The 24,100-nt window shown below is 38.1% G+C and overlaps 1 protein-coding gene across 1 annotated transcript in view; it reads right to left on the reverse strand.

Annotated features, from left to right (window-relative positions):
- Window positions 1–7,244, reverse strand: part of cdh2 (cadherin 2, type 1, N-cadherin (neuronal)) — a 92,682-nt gene extending 85,438 nt beyond the window's left edge. The window contains exons 1-2 of the mRNA XM_047367177.1: window positions 6,924–7,244; window positions 4,694–4,802 (exon numbers count right to left, since the gene is read on the reverse strand). Coding sequence (XP_047223133.1) covers window positions 4,694–4,802; window positions 6,924–6,983 — 169 coding nt within the window. The 5' untranslated portion in view covers window positions 6,984–7,244. The remainder of the gene's footprint in view (window positions 1–4,693; window positions 4,803–6,923) is intronic.
- Window positions 7,245–24,100: the final 16,856 nt, after the last annotated feature.

Genomic DNA, 24,100 nt, shown 5'->3' on the forward strand with positions numbered 1-24,100 from the left:
GGAGAGTGACAGTGAGATGAAATCAAATTTATGTAATCTGGTTAGAGTAAAATATAAAACAAATTCTACCCCACCATGACAGTGATGCCTTAGCTGGGAATTGGAGCACAGCCTTCATTACAACATATTGATCTGAGCAAACAAAGACCCTGGATTCATTGATCCCCTTTCAGGAAAAAAGAGGGGGGATGGGGGCTCTTTGAAACAAACTTGTGCTCAAGACTGCTGCCTAAGCTTAAAAAGCTATAAAAAAAAAGAAGAGCTTGAGTATGAAGTACCATAAAAACAAGGAAATAAGAATGACCACAGGGGTTGCTCATAATGTCCCATGGTGACCAGGGAAATACGAGACATGCAGCACCTGTGCGAGTCTCACAGTGACTCACAATGCTCTTAAATCTTTTTTCACGTGTGGCACCAGTGATCTGAAGTATCTCAAGGATATCTGCTAAAAAAGGAATTTAAACATTAGAAGGTCAGGTTTTACTTCAATTATTTAATACTGGTGCACAGCTTAAAACATACTTCATACAATTCAAAAACAATGTATTGACTCCATATCTTTTCTTTCTGGAAATTTCCTACAAAAAGTGCAAAACCTTATAGGAGTACAAATTTTAGTAGGCTTGATAAACCAGGTCTAAAATTTTTTTATACCCTTTTTTTCATTTTTTGGCTTCCATTTTTTCTGTTGGTGATATACTATCGAGCCTGTAGGTCACAATAACTTTAGGTAACATAAGGTCATGCTTATGTTACCTCCCTGTTGATGTGTCAGGACCTCTGTTACTGGTCTCTCACTCATCCATACTTCACCAGGAAATACTCCCACCAGCTTCAATGCTAAACTAAGATCTGGGGGTTGGTGACTTTGGTGCAGGGTACTTGTCCCAGTTTACAAGACCAGGTCAAGCAGGGTCATGGCTCACCAAATGCTGGTGCCTCTCTTAAAAAACAAAACAAAAACACATGTGAGTGGGCCCCAGGTTTGGTTAGAATCACAACATTCTTAACTGAGCAGTGAACTGGAAAAAAAAATAAAAAATTCTGTTCGGTTAGAAAACCTAAAGATTATTTACCTATGATTGTCATGCGAAAGGAGTGAAATGTAGATTGTTGGAAAGGTTTAGACAACCAAAACTCTTCCTAAAAAAGTGCAAATTGTTGTTTACATTTACAGATCTTCCTGGCTGATGTTCGCACTGCTGACGTTGACACTAATGGTTTTAATCACATTATTAAACTGGTCAACTGTAAATCTCCCCCAGGACCAACCCAAATCACACTGATTTGCAGAGCTACATAACTGGACCCTCTTGCCACTGTCACATTTAAAGAACCAAGGCCAATGCTGACTGGCCATGACAGAAGCATCCTTGTAGAGACTGCATAATTGTCAGAAAAATAAGTAAAAGCCAGGTTCTGAGGGGAGGAGAAAAGGAAAAAATGAAAGCAGAATAGAAGATTGGGGGTAGAGATGGCAGAACGGCGGAATAAGAGGGCGTATTAAGCTCAATTAAGCTTTCAGGCTTTTCATTAACCTAGATTTAGGGAGGGGGAAACCCCCGCTGAATAATGCACCGAATCTGACTTGCTCTGCTTTGTGAGCTTTATCAAGACCAAAAAAAAAAAAAGGCACAATGTGTGTCAGCTCTCCAAAGCCACAAAGAATTTCATTAGACACCCAGGGGCAAACCACCCGCAGCTACAGCATACCTTAAATTAAATGAAATTTAGTAAAATAAGTCACTTTGATCAAACAGCTAAACTTGATAAGAGGAACTACTGTGCTGATGTGTAAAATATTTTTGCTTTTTTCATGCTTAGAACTACAAATAATGTTTGCTTAGATCTCACTTATTAGGTGAGTGGGTGGACAATGAATTTTCTACAGCCAATCGAGAGGTGTTTACAGTTCATGAAGACGTAGAGAGCAAGACTTTCAGCAGAAAACAGAAAGGCTGTATGGAATACAGAAATGTTGCTTCGTTTTTTTCCCTTTTGAGCTTTCAGCCAGTCTGTCATAGAACTTGCAGTATTTGGAAAGGTTGACAGAGTTTTGGAAGTCTTTACAGACTACACATAGAAAGTACCATTCTTGTAACACTAGCTTTGCTAAGTGCTTACATAAGATGCTGATACCAGGTAGAAATGTCATTACCTTTATAAAAAGACATCAACGGCTCTCAGACAAGAGTATCGCATCGTCTCCACTTTCTATATAAACAATCAATGACTGGGTAGAAAATAATATTTTGTTGTTCTCATTTCTTGGTATATTATCAGCTCAAAATAAAAATAGAAAGTAGCTGAAGAAAAATGTACAAAAACCAGGGATCAGAAATAAACTGCTAAATTCTGATGGGTGAATCTCTGGTCATAAGGATGGTTGGCAGACGTCCCAAAATTGAAGTGCTTTTGCATCTCCAAACAATGATCTCAACCACTCTTTATTAGCTCATTAAAGAATTATTATAGCAGAATAAGTACTATTTGGGCTTTCCTTGTTCTAAAAACTTTCAACCTCCTGAATAAAACCAGTAGGACCACTATATAGCCAGCCAAAAGTAAAAGTTCAGCTTCCACCCACCAGAATGTGATTACCTCTGCTAACTGGCTGCCCACAATTACCATTATCTAATCTACAGGATGTCTTCAATTTAGCACATACAATGTCTGCTGTTTACATACCAACTGCAACCATTCTCAGGCCTTACAGGCCACAGGATGTGTATTCCCTTAATCACTTAGGAATATGACAGCTGCAATTAGATTGAGGAAAGATTTTTAACAGTTTACCCCCACCATGTCTACAGCATATCTGGGATCAAACGCAATATAATATGAGCTGGAATCATGTTACTGACATCTTACACAACCTTGTGATAGTATTACACAGACATGGAGGCGGATCCTATTTCAGAAAAGCCAACTGAACCAGCAGGCAATTGATGACTCCTCATCAATAACCCAAGAAGACATCTATGCATGCTGAAATTAGCTGAGTGTTATTTATAGCATGATAAACTTGCAGACATGTTTTATGTTCTAGCTGACTCATCATTCAATATTCAAGAAATGGCAAAGCTGATGAAAAGCTGACCAAATGCTGCTATGAATTGTTAAAGTAGTCCCATTTCTTAAAAAGCCTCCAGCGACTGGTCAACCCCCCCCCCCAAAAAAAAAAAAAAAAAAACAGCATGGTGGAAACAAAGTGGGGAAACTGACAATCCTCTGCACACTGTGGGGGCTCTGTCTTTTAAAACATGCCACAGGAGATCCTCGTTAGAGAATAGAGTTTCATTAACATCAACCCACGCTGCTGTGCCCTGCTGCATTACAATGAACAGGAGTGCCCCTCACTGTCAAGGAAATCTCCTTAGAGCAACAACTCGCTGGGGGAGGGGAAAGGAAGAGCAAGACAGAAGGGGGGGAACAAAGGAGAACCTGATTACCCCTGGTCACGGCTCATCCACAAGCCAACACAGGGAAATCCATCACCTGCAGGATCAAATGCAAACTTTTGCACTAGGTAGAGCTCAGTGAAAGCAGTATCCACCCATTCAAACCACTCTCTTCCCTCTCTCCTTTATTCTCTAGTCCCTGCCACATCCCCCTTGCCCCTCCTTCCACTGCTCTGACTCACAATGACAGCAGCGTGCAAGTTTTAGGCTCACACTGTGAAACCCAACACAAGTGGGAATGCTTTCTGGTCCAAATGACCTAAAGGCTCTAACCCCTCTAATGGCACACTGGTGATATATTCCAGTTTTTATTACCGTCTGCAGACCTGTGTAACATTTTTTGCAGCTGCATCCCTGTACGGCAAATATTACACTAAGAAGAAGTGGAAGGTCATAAGTTTCATTATATTGCATTTATCCAAATGTATATGCAGTTTTTCATTTTTATGTTTACAACAGAAGATTTTGTTGTTTTATTGCTACATACATTTTGAACACAATTTTACTATTAGTGTTATCAGTGTAAAATGCAGCTGGGCATGAATGAATCAAGCAGAACCTTTAGGTTAAAAAAAAACAAAAGTCAGCATTTGGAAGAAATAATCTCCTGCTTCATATTCAAATCTGAAGAGATGTTAAATTAGGACAGGAAAATTGCAAACCAATTGCATAACCTAATAAAAGTAAACCAGTCTGCAAGCACAAGGCATAAAATCTTTAATAATTAGATTATTTGCTTGATTCAAATTGCAGAAGCATTCAGATCTGTTGTGTAGTTCATTTTTATTCATTGCAAGTAGATGCAACTCCCCAAAGCAATCAGGAAAGTTTTTACCATTTAATCAAAGCCAGAGGCTAATACTCATCTGAAATTCTAACAATGGTGCAAAAAAGTGAGCAAAGAGCATAGTCTAACATTTAATCTACATTGGTTTCACCCCGCTGTGCAGAAAAAAAAAAAAAAAGGTAAGTAAGCGAAAAGGGTTGGAGCGTTGTGAAGTTGAACCACATTCGTGCTGTTTTACAAGGCAAACAACATGACTTGCAGTACCACACAACTGCAACAAGGCTAATTGTTTAAATATGTCAACCTTGTTCAGATCCTCCCCCTGAAATGTAACACATGGAGGCAGGCACCATTGACGTGGATGCCAAGACAAATACACGCTCAAACGCAGATGTAATAGGCATCCAGCGTGAAACAAAACTAGGAATATTTCACCACTCACCATTGAAAAGATGCCATCCTTCCTCTGTGATATCTGGCACCACAACCGTGTAAAGATCTTCTGAGAAGCCCGGCCTGCATGGTGGGGCACCCCTCGCCTCTGCTGCAATCTGCAATGTGAGAGAAGAAAGAGATAAAAGGGTTGGAAGAATGAGTTATAAAAACCAGCCTTCAAAAAATGCACTCTGTCTCCAAAACCTCCTGGTCACATTATGAACTCCTTGCGCTTGTACAAAAGCATCTGTTGTTTTTATAGCGGGGGCCGCAATTAGGATAATGAGGCCAAAAGGGTTAAGCGTTAGCCAAAGAGCATGGCTAGGCAAGAACAAGACCCATTTGTCCCAGAGTACAGGGGCCCAGGAACAGGGTAGCGGTCTGCCAGCCTCTGTGATCAACACACTACTTCTGGACAAACACTCTTTGCTTTGAAATACAGGAACGAAGGAATAAAAGCTAACGGTAGCAACACACAGAGTGGGGAATAAACATCTATGTGTGAATGTCTGAGCAAACACTAGAAAACCACTCAGTTTTTTATTTCAAAAAGACTGCTAGGTAATGAATGATCGATATACTCCTTTTTGTGTTTTTCCTTGATGCTTTCACTTTGTTTTTACCTCATTCTTACAAAATATGCAATAATGCTGTAGCTACAATTCAAAGAACAAAAAAAATAAATAAAATCGTCAAACCCAGTATTTTGTGAAAGAAGATTTCATCCCAAACTAAAGAACATACTTTGATGTTTTCATCACCTCAGCAATTGCATGACCTCAGCATTAGAGAAGCACTAATCAGACTTTTTTTGGCTGACACCCATTTGCGATTTTATTGCCGATACTGATTTTTTTTTTCAGCAGCTACAACACAAAATGAAAAAATGTGCTGTAGGACCCTTTTGTGAACTAAAGCAAATATCCCAAACATTTATCTGATTGTTATAAAACTCCAAAAACCGTGTAGAAGTACATTAGTACAAGTTAGTTGATATGTTTATAGACTTGAAATGCTGGAGGTACCTAATTTTGACACATGTAACAAATAGGGGGCAGAAGAAAAGAAAACTTGAAAAATTGGTCAACTCTCATCAATTGGCCACTGCATTTGCACTAAATCACATAGTAAAAGACGAATAAAACTAAATTATGCATTCGAAAACCAGTGTGTATTCACACAAACTAAATAAACCAGAGAGAGCACAATTTTTTTAATTATTTCCCCAATTAGAGCCAATCACGGGAATATTGGCCAATTCCAATCTCAGGCTGGATGATCGGTGCATCTAAACTCAATATTCATTCCAGGTCTTTGACAAACAGGCCCGGCGTTTTTCTCTCATTTTGAAATTTACTTTTTGAAGAATGTGAAATGAGACGCTTCTTGCTAGAAATAATAAATAAATAAAATGCTTTGTTCCATTCTCAACCAGGGGAATTTAAAAATGGACAAAGCTTTAAGCAAGGGTGGGGGAGCAGAGCTAGGCTACCAACCCAACAACCATGGCAGCAGGTTGCATATTTCTGGATTTAAATGTTAATACACAAGTCAAACCTTTGGGAGAAGGAAATTTAGGTTATATGGATGCCAGAAATTAACTAAATGCTTGCTGTTCTCTTTTTAATTCAAGCTACACTCTAGATTCCTTACTGTTTTAGACTCGAAAATTAGTCATTTAACAAAACATCACATTATTGTGGGTTCGTCAAGTTGACAGGCTGTACATCCACTGCATTGTTGTGCTTTACAATGTTAATTATTACGACCTCCACATCGACAACAACCTTACAATGTTTCAAACTACATAAGACACTAAAACCCGAACCGCATATAACCGACTGGTATCTAGGTTACTGTGGGCCTGTGTTGCCAACTTCCAAGACAACAAGATCCGACCACAGAAACTCCTAAATCGGGCAGTAAATTTGAAGCCGTTTAGCTGAAATAATTCATCCAAACGTACACCTCGTTTTGGCGTCTTGCGAGGATTCAGTGAAGCCGTTAGCGAGTAATTGCCGCCCAAGCGAAGCCAGACTCCGCCGACTTTATTGTCAATTTCTGTACCCGACCCCGCGATGCTTTCGAACTACACGCTACCTAAAGTGGCTTCTAGGGAGCCACAAACCCGTCCCGGTTCGTAACACTCAGGAAGCAGCATTGGAAAGGTACAGAGAGGGGAAGAAAAAAAGCGATCAAACTGTCCGGTGTATAACTCCGCTTTGCAATCACATTACCTGCAGTCCTGCTAAGAGCGAGAGCAGAAGCAACCCGCTACCCTCGTGTAAGGAGAACATTGGTACGCCCGTCGCTCCTTTTTTTATTTTATTTCCCCGGTTCGGAATCCGTAGAAAAGATGTGGATAATAAAAATAAAAAAAATAAAAAAATGAATATCCTCCTGGTTCAAGAGTGGCCTCGAAAACGCTCCCTGTAAGAGATAGGCAGCAGGAGGAGATACGATGTAGCAGCCTCCTCCTCTGACTGTCAACGCCGTCCGCACTGAGGGAAAGCACTGCCTGGTACTGAGTCTGCTGCTTCCTCCCTCCCTCCCATCCAGTCCGACCGACACAATAACAAAACGAGCCCCGGCCACTAGGTTTTAAGTCGTCCATCTCACTGTCCCTCCCTGCTGGTGACACAGCCAATTTCATTGCTGAGGCGGATTGAGAGGGCAGGTCTTCTCAACAATGATTTTTTTATTTTTTTATTTTTTTTATTTCTTAATTTAGCTTAGCTTTGTTGGCATTTTTTTTTTTTGGTAAATACTGACTATAAAGTCAGCTTGAAAACGCACGGAAGAGCAAAACTGCTGATAAGAATTTAGCAGCCTGATTACATCAATTGAAACCAATTATGATATTATCTTTGCAGTTGAAATTAAATGTCTGGAGCCGACCCGCACAGAGCATCACAGAATTAACAGCAATGTCTGTATATTAATGTCTATGCAGGTCTCTTTTTGCATATTTAATTTAGTTTTCATAACACGCATTATTTTTTAATGAGCACCAGGCTCATGTAGAGATACAAAGAGAAAACCAAAAAAACAAACAAAAAACAATAACAAATTTATAAAAAATAAAAAAAACTATATGTAATTTATTTACCTCTCTGGATATGGCCACATTTTTCATTGAATATTGTGAAATTATTATTTCCAATCGTGCAACATTTCACCCTATAATGTTTTTCATTAAAATTCCATCCATCAGCTCCAGGCTCCTCTGAGGAAAAATGTGTTTTGAATGTCACAAGCATCAGTAATTCAGGATTCTGTCAGTTGTCTGCCAACCTGCATAAATAGCAGCTCAGACTCTATTGATCATTAAGTATGAGATTCTGATCACAAGCTTCCTTAGGTAATTGCTGTTTACTGCACGTTTGATCTCAAGGATTATTAATTATCAATGATTTGGAGCTAAATCTTTTTTGTTCTACCCCTCCTTTTTTCCCTGTGACCTAGTACCTGCACAGTGCTCAGCTTAACAAGCTGTCTGTTTCAGAAACAAATCACTCACTTAGGAGTTTTAAAATTTGCATTGTATTAATTCCTGTTCACTTAAGCTGAGAATTTGTAAGTAAACCCTTCTTTTTCATGTTTAGCTGAAAGATGCAATGAATAATTCCCTAATATTATCTTTTCATGTGATACAGCTCGATGAAGGTTAAATTACCAGGCTTGTACTGTTGACTCTTAATTACCCATCATGAGATGGCTCTATGGAATATACTGCATTTGTGACATGCAAATACTTCTGTTAAGCAAATGAGACAAATTCCACATAATAACCAAATAACACACAAAATCTCACTTTTGCTTCACATCCTGAGTAAATCTATTGTTTTCAAATATTGGTGTTTTAAGGTGCAAACGTATGTGTAACGAGAACAATGTTCCCTCCCTCCTGCTACAAATCAAACATTACACACCTGAAATCCTCCTATAAACCTAAACACACTGTAAGGCATCCCTGGTAAATTTGCAGTAAGCACCCACATCCATATACACAGAGCCAACCTGAGATTTTGTGGGGCCCCTATGCAGAAATTAATTTGGGGGCCCACTTCCAGGTAACCCTGCCTGCCACCAAAGTGCTACTGACTGCTTTTGTTTTGTCTCTGTAATATATTTTATTTATTTATTTGCATTCTTGTACTGTGCACTGGGCATTTAACAGCCTAGGCAGAGTTTTGGAAGGGGAACCGAGTTTGATTTTGCGTTCACAAGCAACCATAGAAAGGAGGCTATTACTCACTGACCTATTAAAAACACAAGCAGCACTAATCTTTAAATGTGTTTAAGGCCATGTTTACATGATGTTTTTTGGTGAAAATGTAAACTTTTTGTTGCGTTTCTAAAGTTTATTAACTCAACAACAGTGCACATTTTCTCAACATTTTTTGCTATTTTAGAACTGGTTCCAAAGTGCAAGGCCCTGTTTAGATGACAACGATTCATTGAAAACAGGATTTTTGTTCTGTTTCTGTTAACAAATCCACATGACAACATTTTAGAAACATTCTCCTCACACCGCAACAGCAGAAAAGCAAATGATGTAATTCCACCGCCATACCACTAGTTGGCAGCTGCCAACCATTTAAAAATCCACAGAAGAGATATCAACCATGACAATGGCTGATTGTAGAGTACTTGTGCTACTGACCTTTTTGAATCTGACAAAGGTTCTCCAACTGCTTACTTTCTCCCCTGTTTTATATGCAGAAAGTTTTTGCGCATGTTGATTTTCAAAGAACATACCGCCAACTAGTTGTGAGAGTCTGCAAACAATGTACAAGTCTAGGACAATTGTGTTCAAACCATGGTTATATTGCCTTTGCCAATTAATTGCTGACTTTTGTTTGTTTTACAGATATACATTAAACTCAGATTCATGCTAAACAGTTACTTATTTCCCTTAATGAAAAAGAACCAAATTTGGGGATGTCCATTAAACGTCTCGTAGTCCGTGCAGTCTGTCTTGTAGCTTGTATGTTCAGTAACGCATTAGATGAAAATCTGTGTTGTTTTCATCTGCTAGTAGAGCACAAAAAACTGACTTCTTGTTTACCAGTATTCTCTCATGTTTTAGCTTTAAATGAAACACAAATCCAGAATCTGTTTCCACACATTGATACCGCAATATCATAACTAAGAACCAGATAAAACTAGTTTATTCATACTGAATCAAATGAGCCTGTCTTTAAGTTTTAGTTTGGAAATTCAGAAATGTATGCATGATTTACTGCTTTTTTTGGGCTCCTTATGGATTTGTTATTGTTTATGTTGGATATATACATTTATTTATAAGGGTTAAGCTACTGTGTCTAAAAGAGGTCTAAATTTGGGCAACTTAATTAGGTATAAGATTAATTCTAATGTCTAAACTTGGTCTGCATATAGCCTCGCTGGTAAAATCAGGTCTATTGTACAGGATGTTGTCCCTAAATGCTCGCAAAGTTTGATTCGGCACAGGCTGGCACTGCATACACACAAGGGATGATCCGAGTGAATCATTTTCAAATTCAGGTAGGAATTTTCCCCTCATTTTACATTTAAGGGTAACTAAGGTTTATGTGGAAATGAATGTAATTGAAAAAAGAAAGAACAATATACTTAAAACAAGACACAGTTTAAAGGGCGAATTTGTTTCCATTGCATTATGAAACCTTACAAGGTCCTGTTTTTGTTTTGTTTTTTGTCCTAAGGCAGTCATATTCAATGTGCACCTCTTTTGTTTGCTGAAGCACATTTGGGCAAGAGATTAAACTGACTGACCTGTTGATAATTGATATAGCATTTCGTACAAATTGTTAAATTCATGTAATCTAATCTAATTGAGAGTGGGATCAAAATGCTCCATCTCTTTGATTAATGCAGAGGCGGTTATCTTTCATCAGTTCTTATCTAGGCAGGGAGGGGTGGAGGCGTTTGTGGGAATCCAATTTGGACTGGCTGCATTCAATCAAACAATATCATTTTGCATGATTCATAATACGAATCAGAGACCCCCGGACAACCTTGTGTGAGACATATACCTTAATTTGGCATTGTGCAATCAGAGGTGGGAATTTTACCATCAAGGTTGCCATGCAGGCTGATATAATATATTCTCTGGGTTGTCTGTGCACAGACAGATAATGTTGTTCTGTAGGCGTGTGTGAGGCCACTGCATGATGCATGCCGCTCGGCGTGCTGACTCTGCACTTGACTCTCATAAGCACAGGTGTCCGGAAGCTTGTGGCCTGCACAGGAGCCCTCAATAGCCAACCTTTTAGTCTGCACAATTGGATGTGGTGTGAAGCGCTGCGGCACGGTGGCCTTGATGGCACTGGAAGAAAAATGGACGAGGTCAGCAGCACTTTCACATCTGCTGACTTCGTGTTGATACAGGAATATGACACAGTACACCCTTGGCTCCCACACACTTTTCCAAAGTAGTGCACTTCCTTTCAAAGCCAGACAAAATGCAGTGAAATTCTTGTGTACGCTTTCTTTCTTTTGAGTCCATTGAGACCTAGATGTAGCATTTTGAAATGCCACTCAAAATAGGCAGAAATTAGTTCCTTTTTTTATATAACTACACAGATGTTGACCCTCTTCGAAAGCTGGCTAATTACCTTGTCACAGGCAATCCCATGCAACTCAAAGGTTGCTTTGGAACAAATTAGTGCATGGAAAGGAGCAACCCAGTCTTCAAAGCCATTATCAATTTCAATCAAGCTTCATTGTTATGCATTCAATAAAAGATCTCAGAGGACCACTATGTTACTCTGATTATTCTCCTCTCAAGCCAAATTGGCTCATTCAGCCTTCTATGGCATCCAAACAATGAGGCCAAACAGAGTTGTGATGTGTATGAGGGAGCAGCTATGTGTAAATACATTGTATGTTTACTTTGTGCCTTTCCTAAGATTTTAAAAAGGTTACTACATGCTGTCTTGCAGATACCGAATGCAGTACGTGCCGTGCATACGGAGAAAACAAATGCATGATCGGTGGAAATTTCAGGGAATTTCTAATTTTATTGCATTGAATGTGAAGTGCCAGTAAAGGAAATGAGAAAACATTCCTGCTGAGTGTTTTGTCTGTAATTTCTTGCGAAAAGTCATGTCAGTAAAACAGCTTGGTCCCACCTCATTGTCGACAAACGAAGGCAAAATGCTGCTTCGCAAGCAGCTCTGGCATCGTCTACTGAGTCACGGGGCTTTAACATGTGTGTGTCTGCCCCAATTTGTTGGTTGTAGCTTTTGCTGGGGGCCACATCTGCCTGCTGTGCACTGGTGTGGCTCACAGATCTAATAGTGATTGATTGCCTGATTAAAGGAAATTGTGTTGAACTCCAGAGCAACTCAAGAAGAGAAGGAAATATATTTAATTATTGCCCCAATAAAAGTGTGGTCATTGATTTGTACTGATGCTCGTGTGCAAAAAGACAGTTGTCTCCATTATTTGTACATTACATTACGTGGAAATATTAGAGCAACATCTCAAGACATTATCCAGCGCTCAAATGTGCCTACCAAATGGGCAAAGATTCTTTGCATATAGTCAAATTAGTTAAAAAGTGCCTTACAGATAACAAAGTATATGTTTTTGAGTTACCATCGGAGAGCCTTTATCTCAGCCCTATGGAAAATTTACAGAGGTGTGTTGGGGCGAGTACTGTCAGGGGAAATAGAAACTTGTGGAAGGATACACAAAAGTCATAAGCAATTCTACCAAATACTGAGGAAATGTCAACTTTGGTATTTATGGAAAGATAACAAAAATCCCTAAAACTTTCTCTTACTCTATTCTTGCATTTAGTAAAAGACATATATAAAAAAAAAAAGAGCAGGCATTGAATTAAATGTTTTAAATCCTGTCAGATGTAACAGATATTTTTTGTAGGGGCCATGTCAATAGCCTGAACAATAACCAACCTGATGACACTATACATGGAGCCACTTTGAAGAAAGTATTTCCTATTTAGAGTCCTACCAGGTACCTTGCTCTGACTGGAAATACTTTACATATGAATTTGCACAGGGAAATGTACTAGGCTTCATGATCTTCCTTGCAATGATTAATGCTGACTTCTTGAATGGAAAGTACTGTTCAAGTGATTCCAGATGTTATAACTCTGGCTCAAGCATCAAGGGTTCTTCTACCATGCATTTTCCACCAATCCATACATGGTCTGAACCTTTTTATATGACCAAAAAGTGAAGCTAAACTCAATAGGACAAATTATTTTGTGCTGAAATAGCATGAAAAACTGCATAATTTCTACTCACTTCACTAAAAGCGGACCACACAATCAGTTTAGATACAGCTTTTTGAACAAATTTTAGCATCTAATACCCAGAAATGGTCTCCATCCTCACAGTCCACATGCGCCCCATGACTGGAGAATACTTTCTCCATCTGGCACAAGTTCTTCATGAGCAGACTAGGCTAAAAGGTTGGAAAGCACCACAGATAGAGGCTTATAAAATCATACTTGGCCAGAGCTGCTCAGAGTGCCCAGAGGCTCTCTGCATTCTTGGATTGTGCACTCTAGCAGAGAGACACACTCAGCTGTGTCTTAACTTTGCCAGAAAGCTGCTAAAGTCCAGCTTCAGTGTCTGGTTAACTCTCTCTCGGGGGAGTTCACAGGTCGTCAGACAAGTAACTAACTGCTCATGCAGAGATGCTGAAGTAAGAAATACAAGAGATCACAACCCCTGTTATTTATTATAGATTTGCAATGCAAGAGGCTAGTATTTTAGTTTTATGCTTTCACAATATTTTCCTTCCTTTTACAGCTACCAGACATAGTTTTCTCTAAAATCAAACATGCTCAGTTTAGATACAGGTTGCCACTTATAGAACAACATGGCTTGTGTTTCCGTTTGATTGTTCATCATGATTTCATCTGTATAAAAAATATAAAATCTACCTTCCCAAAAACAGGATTCCATATATGCATCTGGTGAAATCACATAAGTCATAAGTTTTTTTTTCTAAATATGCCCATTTGTATTTTTGTTTCATCTTATTGAAATGTTTTGAATAAAATTCTTCTTTCAGAGGTTGCTGCAAAACATCTAAGCCATATGTGAGAAAACTGCATGGCTTTTGCAAAAATGTAGTAACAATAAAATGCATGGAAGCCGTTCGTAAAATGGATCAGGACATAGTAAAAGATTTCATTGTTCTTGATCTTCAGCAATCATTTCACGGCAAGTTATAAAAGCTATCAGAAAATTCCCTATACATGGAAATTCACCAAAAGTGTTTGAGGCGGAGCTAATGCATCACCTGCTTCTTTAGTTTAAAATTATTTCAACCTCAACTGTTAACCCCACCATACATACACCTGTGGTACAACCTATAACATCACCATCATTCCAGGCAACACCGTGGGAAAGAGGTTGTACGGTAAGCTAGCATGAAGCCAGACTGCAAACAGTGGCACTGTACTGGCACATCACATCAACAAAATACATCATTTACTCATCCTTTGAATTATGCTTTGAAACCAATTAGATGGAGAAATTCAAATTAAAATATGAAATTATTTGTTCTAGTTAAATTTCTGAAGATGTTAGTTCTTATTGTCACCATCCATCATGATGTTAAGTTGTTGGAGTCTAACTGGCTCTGACAGGTAATTTTGAACCCCTTGTTACTCAAAATCAACTCGAATAATTCACAATCTATGTCCAGATCTGCCAAAAGGTAACTGTCCTCTGTAGCGTTCACCACTGCAGTTGTTATCCGTTTTGGGTTGTCACTGACCCTAGTACACAGGAAGCAAAATAAAAGTTTGTTTTTCATCAGTGCGCTTTTAAACTTATCTTGTGAAATCCTACAGTGCATTCATTGGCCATGTAAATTTGTTAATGATAAAAAATACACCACTGGATAGTACTGATGTTTTATTAGAGCATCAAAATAACTGAGTCTTTTCACATTTTTAAGTCATAAACTTAAATAAATCAGATTAGTTTGAAAAGGAAAACCCGATTTTTCTAAAATGTTTTCACAACTGTATAATTTTGCCATCTGAGTTTATATTGTAAAATTACAGAGGCTGTTTTAAAAAGATAGTGTTATTGTGTAGACATCACACTGTGACAGCCTTGAGGCAAAATGTGTTCCTTAATTATTCAGAGTGGCTTTTTTGTAAACAGTGACATGTTTTGTGTTAGCGTACACTTATATTCAACATAACAATAAGCAAGTACATGCATATAAGTGTGCATAGCAAAACACCTTAGTGACAACCTCATGTTGGGGGATCATACTGTTTTTCTTTGGCTCTTTCTTCTCACTGTTTTTTCCTGTTGTGAGAATATTTTACAGCACGTATCACACTAAACGCCCCAAATTCCAGTGTGAAGCATCCCTGCAGTTCACTGGAGGCTGTTTGAAATTTGAGGATCTCATTTGGAGTCCTCACTATTTTCACCTTATCATTAGCAATTTACAAAATAAAAAAAGAGATGGTCTATGATTTTGATAGCACAGCTTGTTGGATTTCAGAGCTGAAGGATCAACAGCCTCCTGTACACAAAAGCTTGGATGCGTATTTATGTGGGCTGATTTTGCTGACGGTCCAACTTAGGGTCTTCTAAATCACATCAGGCATTCTTATAAAAGGTTTAATTTTACAAGCAGACAGGGAATTCAGCACGGTTTGTAATCACAAGGGCAAGGAAGTTAGAGGTTACCTTAGCTTGTTAGGTGTTTTACTCATTATCTTATTGTTTTTAGTTGAGAGAATTTGGTTTTCACATTTGCCACATTGTTTTCATGCCAGTGGCAGAGAAGCCTGATTACAAAAATGTGTCAGTAATTGCTGTGGGCTTAAGAGGGTGGCAAAAGGCCTGCCCGGTCTCCAAGTATGCCAGACTGTTTAAAGAGGTACAGTGTGTTCATAAAAATGATTAAGATTATGATGAAAAGAATGATAATAAGAAAGCAACGACTGTAAAATGATCTAGAAATAAATGAAACATGGAATAATAGGATCCTTTTATAATTTAAAGTGCCCCTCATATGCAGGAAATGTGAAAATGATGATGACAAAAATTTAAATTTTAGCTCTGACATAAGATAAATTAGGGTCATTATGAATTTTACAGTTGATAGTATTACTGGTTAGACATGCATTACTATGTTTTAATGAGATGGAAAAAAAAGACAATTGTAATTTATGGAAATCAATAATACTTTATTCCACATTCTTGCCAGTGGATAGTATGATCTCTTTTATCCATGGTTGTGTGAGAGAGATTATTATTTGGTGTGTTATTTTGCCTCCACAGCTCATTAGCAGTTCGCAGGTTTTCAAAAGAGGTTGTTTTTCTTTTATTAACTCAGAAAACATTTTTTCATTAGAATCTGATAAAAGATAAAAAGTAAAAACACCCGAATACCAACTATACAGAGCCAACAGTGCTTTGTTGCTTCTGTCTGCACAGCACCAGTCTCTCCACTGCTGCCTTTATGCTCCATTACCAAGATCAAACCATTTGAAAATAAATGACAAAAATAATTTTAAAAGGTATTTTTGGAAAATAATATTTATTGCTCTTTAGTTTTCATGTATAATCGGACAGTGGTTCAAAGCAACAAGAAAAAAACGATGATATAAAAAGAGGCATTTGTGGCCAAAGCAGCAGATGTTAGTGGCAGGTTGCTCAGAGCAAGGAGTGCCTCCTTTGGCTCACTCAGGAGGTGATCATGAGACATATTGCCTTTATTCCTGCCCTCAACAGAGACACGTGACTGCTCTCTTTACCCTTATGGGACATGGACAAGGTTGTGTTGAGGGGCAGTGAGTTTGATGCTTTAGCATTCCCATGGCTCCTTCATGAAAAATGTACTGCTGGACGGTTTTCTTAGTCAGAGCAGAGGAATGATTCATTAGTGTGACTCACACTGTCAACACTTTTGCAACATAATCCCACATGTATAGGTGAAGTTTTTTTTCTATGCTTCTTTTTTTAATTGAGTTTTGTATCATTTAAACATAGAGTATGTTCAATAAATTAGAATATGCACACTGATGTGGCTCGTTTTTCAGATTAAAAGTACCCTTTTAAAATAGCAACATTTAAGCAGGTATTAAACATACTTTCCATGAAGCCCACATTTCTGTATTAAAATGTTTTTTTTATTAGTCTGATGTAATATTCTAATTCTAAATATCATATTGCTGTTTGCTGTCTGCTGAAAGTTATCATCACTAACAAAAATAAAGGCTTGGAAACATCACTCTGTGAGTAAATAATCTGTATAATGTGTTTCACCTAGTGAGTTACTGAAATAAATGCACTTTTTAACAACTACTTACATTTATTGAATATGACTGCATATATTAGAAGCAAATATACATGGTGCATTCTAAAAAGGCAAATTAAATCATATTTTTGAACCATTCAATCAATAAAAATTTAAATTATGAAACATAAATAAGTCCAAATTGGTCTTGTTTTTTATAAAGCAGATAAGTAATTTTAAAAACAGGATATGAGTAACTTGTATGGATGATGACACACGCACACATTCATAGAGTTTAACAGACCATTGTTGTTATTGTTAAAGTTTTTTCATATAAAATACAGTTTTTATGGGAGTTTTTTGAATGTCGCGACTTATTGTCAATGCAGAAAAAGAACAGCCAAACTAACGATGCAACCACAGTTGTTGTTTGTGAGCATAAAGTTCATCAGGTAAATTTTATGCTATCTCCAATGGCACTACAAAACATCTTGTTGTCTGGAGATAACCACTTTCACGTAGCAGTTGCAGTCTTATGGTACTGCAGTATTTTTACTTTTTTCTTTAACGCTTTTTTACATATTCTTTCATTTTGGTCATGGTAGTAATTATGACTATTTTGTGCTATAAACGTGCACAAAACTGAAAATAAAAAAAATACTGTACATATCATGTATGCACTTTCAGTGTCCTTATCAAAACCTTTTAATAATATCCTTTGTGTTATGTGGATTTTTTTTTTAGCTCCCCAGTTCCTCTTCCACATTCTATGGTGTCTAATTGGGTTTCATTGATTTACTTCCCAATGATGCTGGCTTGGCCATGTGTCTGCTGATCCTGCAGGAAAATATCAGCCACGCTGTCTAACAGGCGCTGTTCCGGCTACACATGCACACTCCCACACCCACACACACATAAACACACACAACCCACTCCACAAACACACACACACAGAACTCCAAATACAAGCAATGAATGATTATGTCAGTGAGCTGGGAATCAGTCAATCTGCCGCTGCTGTGGCCCTCACAGCAGAACCGTAGATTAGCGTCACACTGAAACAACATATGGCTGTGAAGGGGGTACAGGAGAGTGTTTGTACCCACTGCATAGGGACTCTAGTGCAATTGTAAAAAGGAAAAACTGTGATAGGATCCACTTCCAGTCGTCAAAGGTCCAGGGATGCAGGAGATCTTCTGTGCCTGAGCAGCCATGTGTCACCTTGGGCAGTCTGGAGGAGGTGTCCGGACACAAACCTGCTGGGCCAGATGGGGTGTGAAAAAGGAGGCAGGATGAAGGTTGAGAGGAAGCAGCTAGCCGTCCAGTTTTCTGTATGCGACATCTGGGACTGAAAAAGCAAAGCAATAATAAAGAGATTTTGAATGAAGAGGAAATGTTAAATAGAAGAACTGGCCTCCCCATTTCTGCATCCAGCAATAGAAGGCCTAGCAAGAAAAGGATATAATACAGCCAGAGCTTTGAAACCAACTATGTCCTCATTTCCTCCCTTGAAGTCCTGTCCTCTTTTTGCCATGCATTATAAACGGCTGATTATGACCATGACAGCTCCTCAGGTGTGCAGTATGCTAGATTTGTTATTCAGCTCACAGGCATTCCTGTCCCCCTCTCTCCTACCACCTGCACAGGCACACAAACACACACAAACACCCGAGCACAACGTATTGCTCACAGCTGCTGTGTCAGCGGGATTCTGGAACCAGAGATGGGGGATATTACATGAATCAGTCGCACACAACTTGTATCCACAATGCTATGATCCAAGCTCACAATTTGAACTGAGCTTGTATTGTTTACTTATTTTCAGAAAATCTCACAGCCTTGGTTTGAGCTTGGACTTCATTTTGGATGAGTTACTGGATACCGCCTACTATACATTAGGTGGAGATTTGTCCACTATATTTATACATGGGCTTAATTACAACATTACACAGAGAGAACACAAGAGAAATGAAATTTTAAAAATATCACAATGTTGTGTGTAAGTGATTTAGACTTTTGCATTCTCACATTCAGCTCCTCTATATGTATATCTAACCTAGATATGTTTGGTTAAATTGTGGAAGTGCAGAAATGAACTAAGAATAAAATGAAAGGTTTCCTTGTACATATGATGTTGGGACAGATGCTGGATTATAAATGTTGTACCAGTTTGTTGAGTTGGCAAAGAGAATACCAGCAGCCAGGTGGTGGTCCTTGGGTTGCTTTTGAACATCCTAACCAATTTCTTTTCATATAAAGCTAACAGTTTGGGTTAGGTGGTTGTCACTTGAGCACAATTGGGTGCTCCAAAAAGAAAATGATCCCTAGCACATAAAAAATGACGTTGGAATTAATAAACTTGGCTAACATAAAGTTTCTTATATGGCCTGGCCCCAACTCAATCAACAATGCATAGTCTAGGGAGGTCCCAATTAGTGTTTTTTGTCCTAGTATTGGCCTTAGCTGAAGAAAGTTAATAAAATGAATGTCATATCCAGTACATGCATGCAAACTGTCTAAGTTTACAGGCCAATAATACAGGAGACCACATGTCAACACTATTTCCACTCACCAATGATGTTAGGGACAATGCAGTCACTGCTATTCTCGTTCTAATTCTTTCTCTTTTTTTTTTAAGGTGACAGATACTATGTTGCAATGTGAGGTTCTGCTAATAGCCTTAGTTAAACGTGGGTTAGGAAAATCACAAATTCCTGGGCCCGTATTCACAAAGAATCCAAATACTAAAAATACAGTAACTTCTAGTGATGTCATATTATGAAGAATCTTCGAATTTCTCGAATTGATTTTTCTTCGAATTTTCCCTCAGAAAGATAAAAGTTATTCATGAAGCATCTTAGGCCTTAAGAGAGTTCCAAACATGAGGAAATGTTAAGAGTAGTAAGGAGGACTTTTAGTGAGCCCAAGAGTGTCTTAAGCGGAGAAGATGACGGAAAGACAGAGAGAATGGAGAGATATTCTCCATTCAATGAACAGTGAATAAACAAAATGCAACCAGCTCGATTGCGCAGCGAGCCAACTCCTTAATAGTCAAGTAAATGAGCACATAAACTTCTATAACAATCATACAATTATTAATATAGAGATAAGATAAACTTTATCATCACCCTAGGGCAAAATTAAATAGTTTCAGTGGCAGGAGAGATTAAGGGATGAAAAATAAACAATAGAATCAATAATAAATAACTATGAATAAAAGGTGAACAAAATTACAGACAATATAGTACGGAATTATTCAAATATTTACAGACTGTAAAATGCGTTCAAAAAATAAATTTGGAAAAATTGGAAAAAACAAAAAATACATAAATAGAAACTCCACACGAGATACAGTACAATAATCTAAGCACTATATACCTAGAAGGAAGATGTAAATGATGTGAATATGTATTTGCTGTATTTTACATGATAATGTCAGCAGCCTAAGCTTAAATGGTCATCTACAATGCTCAGAGAGGACTCTGAGGACTCTTTGTGAATACTGGCCCTGATTCATATATATATATATTTCCCGTTTTCCATGGGCTCTAATTTGGCTGGCTCCACTCCACTTAGTCCATTTTGTGACCATTTTCATTACTGGCTTTCCGGCCTAGTAATGGATTTTTTGGTACTACTAGGCAGCTGGTCCCATTTAGGCTGAGCCAGGCCGAAATATGACATGAAGAGACTGCTGATTGGCCATGGCGTGGTCAGTCAGCAAAAAAACAACCGCCATTTTCCAAACTACATTAGATGGAAGTCATGGAATCCTCACAAGCAACAAGCAAGTCTAACCCTTGGTGCAACAATGAGGTGCAGGCTTTTCTGTGCATCATAGTAGAGTGCAATATTCAGCAGCAGCTTGATGGTGTCTCAGAAAAATGACAACACACGTTTTGGTCACACGGTTATGAAGCACAAACGCTGATGGCTGGAGGTGGGGCTCCTAGCCCCATCTCCAGCTGTCAGTGAATCAATGGAAACACAACAGTTTTTGTGCTAAGTAGAGCAAAGTTGAGCAGAGTGGAGCCACGCATGGAAAAGAGGGATAACTTGCTACATTGAGCCATATTCATTAAACTCATGTCTTGGTCAAGCTGTTTTCCTGTGGCGTAATTGGCTTTCATACTAGACTAGTGTTAGCCCATTTGTTGGTGTGACTTGTTAAAAGTTTTGCTCATAACACATTTTAGTGTAAATCCAGTTGATCATGCATGGACAAAACCTAAAGAAAACTTGTTCTCCTGTTTCAGAAATTTAGCCCCATCATAATAATGTGTGTTAGAACATGTGTCAGAATATAGTTTGATCACCACATAAAGTAGGCTGTCCCAGACTATTTGAACATGTCCCAAAATTCCAATATAAGAGCACCATTGCTCTAATATGCCATATTATCTCCACATATGCACTATGGCTATATAATCAATGCAACTGTAACTCAAATGTCACAGCAATGATCCAATAATCTCTTAATCTCATTTAATCTAACACCACAATCTGCAGATGCTTTACGTGCATTAGACATACAATGGTTGCTACCCCAAAAGTAAAACTTAAGACATCCCACCTGTGTGATGTATTCAATGAATAAGTATATTAGACCTTCTGAGGGCACTGATGGAGCAATACAATTTTATTCCAGCAGAGGAAAGTTAATTGAAATGTAAGGTACCCAGTCGTAGCGCAACAGGACACTGTGAATTTTACTCCTTTGATCTTCAGTGTATATGAACTTTATTTAATGGGAGTACACCAAAAGTAACACACATGTGTCAAAGACTTCACAGGATTACCACAGAATAAAAATAAAATAAACACTCAACAGGTGTTTTTCGCAATGCCACCATACACAGCAAACAGTGTGACAATAGCTTTACTTTGAAAGTTGTAAAACGCAATTGACTAATGTTTCTCTCTCACCCTGAGCGCTATCTATGGCTATAACAGTAAAAACGATAGCAGGAGCAGCCTCTTTCCTACTGTGAAAATTAATGTATAGGGTGAAAAGGGACTTGAATTCTAAGTGGAAAACCTAGATTCAGTAAACAAAATAACCACTGAAAGGTGCCTCAACATTCCCCACAGAGCACTATTTTGAACAACACAATGACCTGATCAAACTTACTACACCTCCTCCGTATGGTAATTATGCTTATATGATATTATTAAAGTCACTGTGCTGCAGTCAGTGGGTTTTGTTAATGACTTTAATGCACACTAGATAATTACTTTGTGCAGTTAAGTCAACATAAACCTTTTTTCTGCTAAGGAATAATTGCAAGCTAATGCTAGATTTAATCAACATTCACACTTCCACCGAAAAATGAACATGAAGGAACATTTGTCTTTAAAACCAAACCCAGCACACTCTGTTGTGGTAAATCCACAGTCAGGACTGGATTAGCAAAGTCACCCAAATTGGGTTGTTCTGTCAACAGCTTGACAGAACTTTTTTTGGGGGGGGGTTTGCAGCATATTAACCCATGTCAAATCAAATAAAAAAAACTTTTTTCCTCTTAGCCACCCATTCCTGACTTCAGACTGCTATTGTACAATGCTTTTCTGGGTCTGTTGCTTGGTGATATATTACTGTTACAAAATGGCTCAGCCATAAACTATGTGAAGTGATGTCACCTTGACATTTTTTCCAGAGTTGCCAGTGGTGGAAATCTACAGCTGATAACGTCCTTCATTGAAAACATCAGCGCCCTATCCTTTTGTTATAAACACCTTCAGATCTTTAAGCTAGGACATGTTTTTTTAAAGCTTAAACTGCTTTGATGACCAAGTTATAATTGGCTGGCTGGTCATTTGACTGAAATTAAACTCTCTTGGGGTTCTAGAGAGCCATTCTAATAGACAGAAACAGAAATTAAATTTCTTTTTTCTTTTTACTTATTGACAGTTTTGAAAGTGGCAAAGAAAGCTCTGGACAATTCATCTAGCTATAGCAAAAAAGACCATCTCAACTATTATTTAGAAATCAAGCATTTATGTATCAAACATTGAAGTTTCCCTTGAAGTTGTTGGTGACAAATAGTGACCTGCTACTGTATTTAGTTAGGTTCATGACGGCGTGAACCCTTTCCTCAGTTTTTTGTACATAAAATTGAGTGCAAATGAACAAATCAAAGGAGAGAGGGCAACAGAAAGACACTAAGCAGAGTAAACAAGCAGAGCAATTTGAACACAAAACTGTCATTCCCAAAGCATTGATTTTCCACATGGTATTTTTTTTCAAAGTGCCTATTATTTCAGCATAGCTCATGGCTGAGCTAATTTGCTCCAACTTTGGTGTCACTCTAGCATGTAACTGCAATGACGTTGCTGACAAAGTATTTCTTTTGGCAGAGCTGCTTTCTGACTTTTATATAAAAGAAATACTAAATAAATATGTTGGGAAACTTTCTAAAAATAAAAAGATTCTAGCTTGCCTTGCTGTAAAAACTGGTAACTTACACAGGGGGATTTTTTGGGCTTCACCTTTTAAAGTCATATTGATTTCATTAAGGTGGTGTCCCCATACTTGTCCCAGATATAATTACTCTAATCGAAGTTGACAAGGTTAATTTAGCATGGCCCAAAGTACACTCACACAGAGTGCTGGCCTTTCAACATGCAGAGTTCCAGTCAACTTTAAATTAAGGCCCATGTTGGTTGTATTACTTTGCCTTAAAGTGCGGCTAGATTGCAAACAGTAGATATAGTAGTATTAAATGTGATGCAATCTGAGTAGGTTAATTTAGCATTACACCCCCCTAGATTAAGACTGATTGCCCCGTCTTGCACATGAAAAGGTTACATCAACCTTCAGCTTAAACCGTCTGGAATTTCTATTTTTTTTTTAAAATACAGTGAACAATTTGTGTAAATGTTTGCACAATGGCAGCAAGGTCACAAGCTGAACTGGTTATGTCATTGTACTTAATTTACATCGTCTTCTTAAGGGTCAGAAATTACTTCCCAGATACGCATCATTACGCCTGTTTTTCACTTCTGCCTTCAGGGCGAAACAGGACAGGCATCCTATTAAGTTTTGATTGCTGTTTCAAAGTTTTAATTTTAACATTTAGTTATAAATGACAGTTCAGTTATAAATACCAATTTAGCTTATGTTTTTTTTTTTTGTCTTTTTGTTGCTTATGATTACAAT

Source organism: Girardinichthys multiradiatus, chromosome 6 (genome assembly GCF_021462225.1).
Source record: "Girardinichthys multiradiatus isolate DD_20200921_A chromosome 6, DD_fGirMul_XY1, whole genome shotgun sequence".
NCBI classification, from domain to species: Eukaryota; Metazoa; Chordata; class Actinopteri; order Cyprinodontiformes; family Goodeidae; genus Girardinichthys; species Girardinichthys multiradiatus.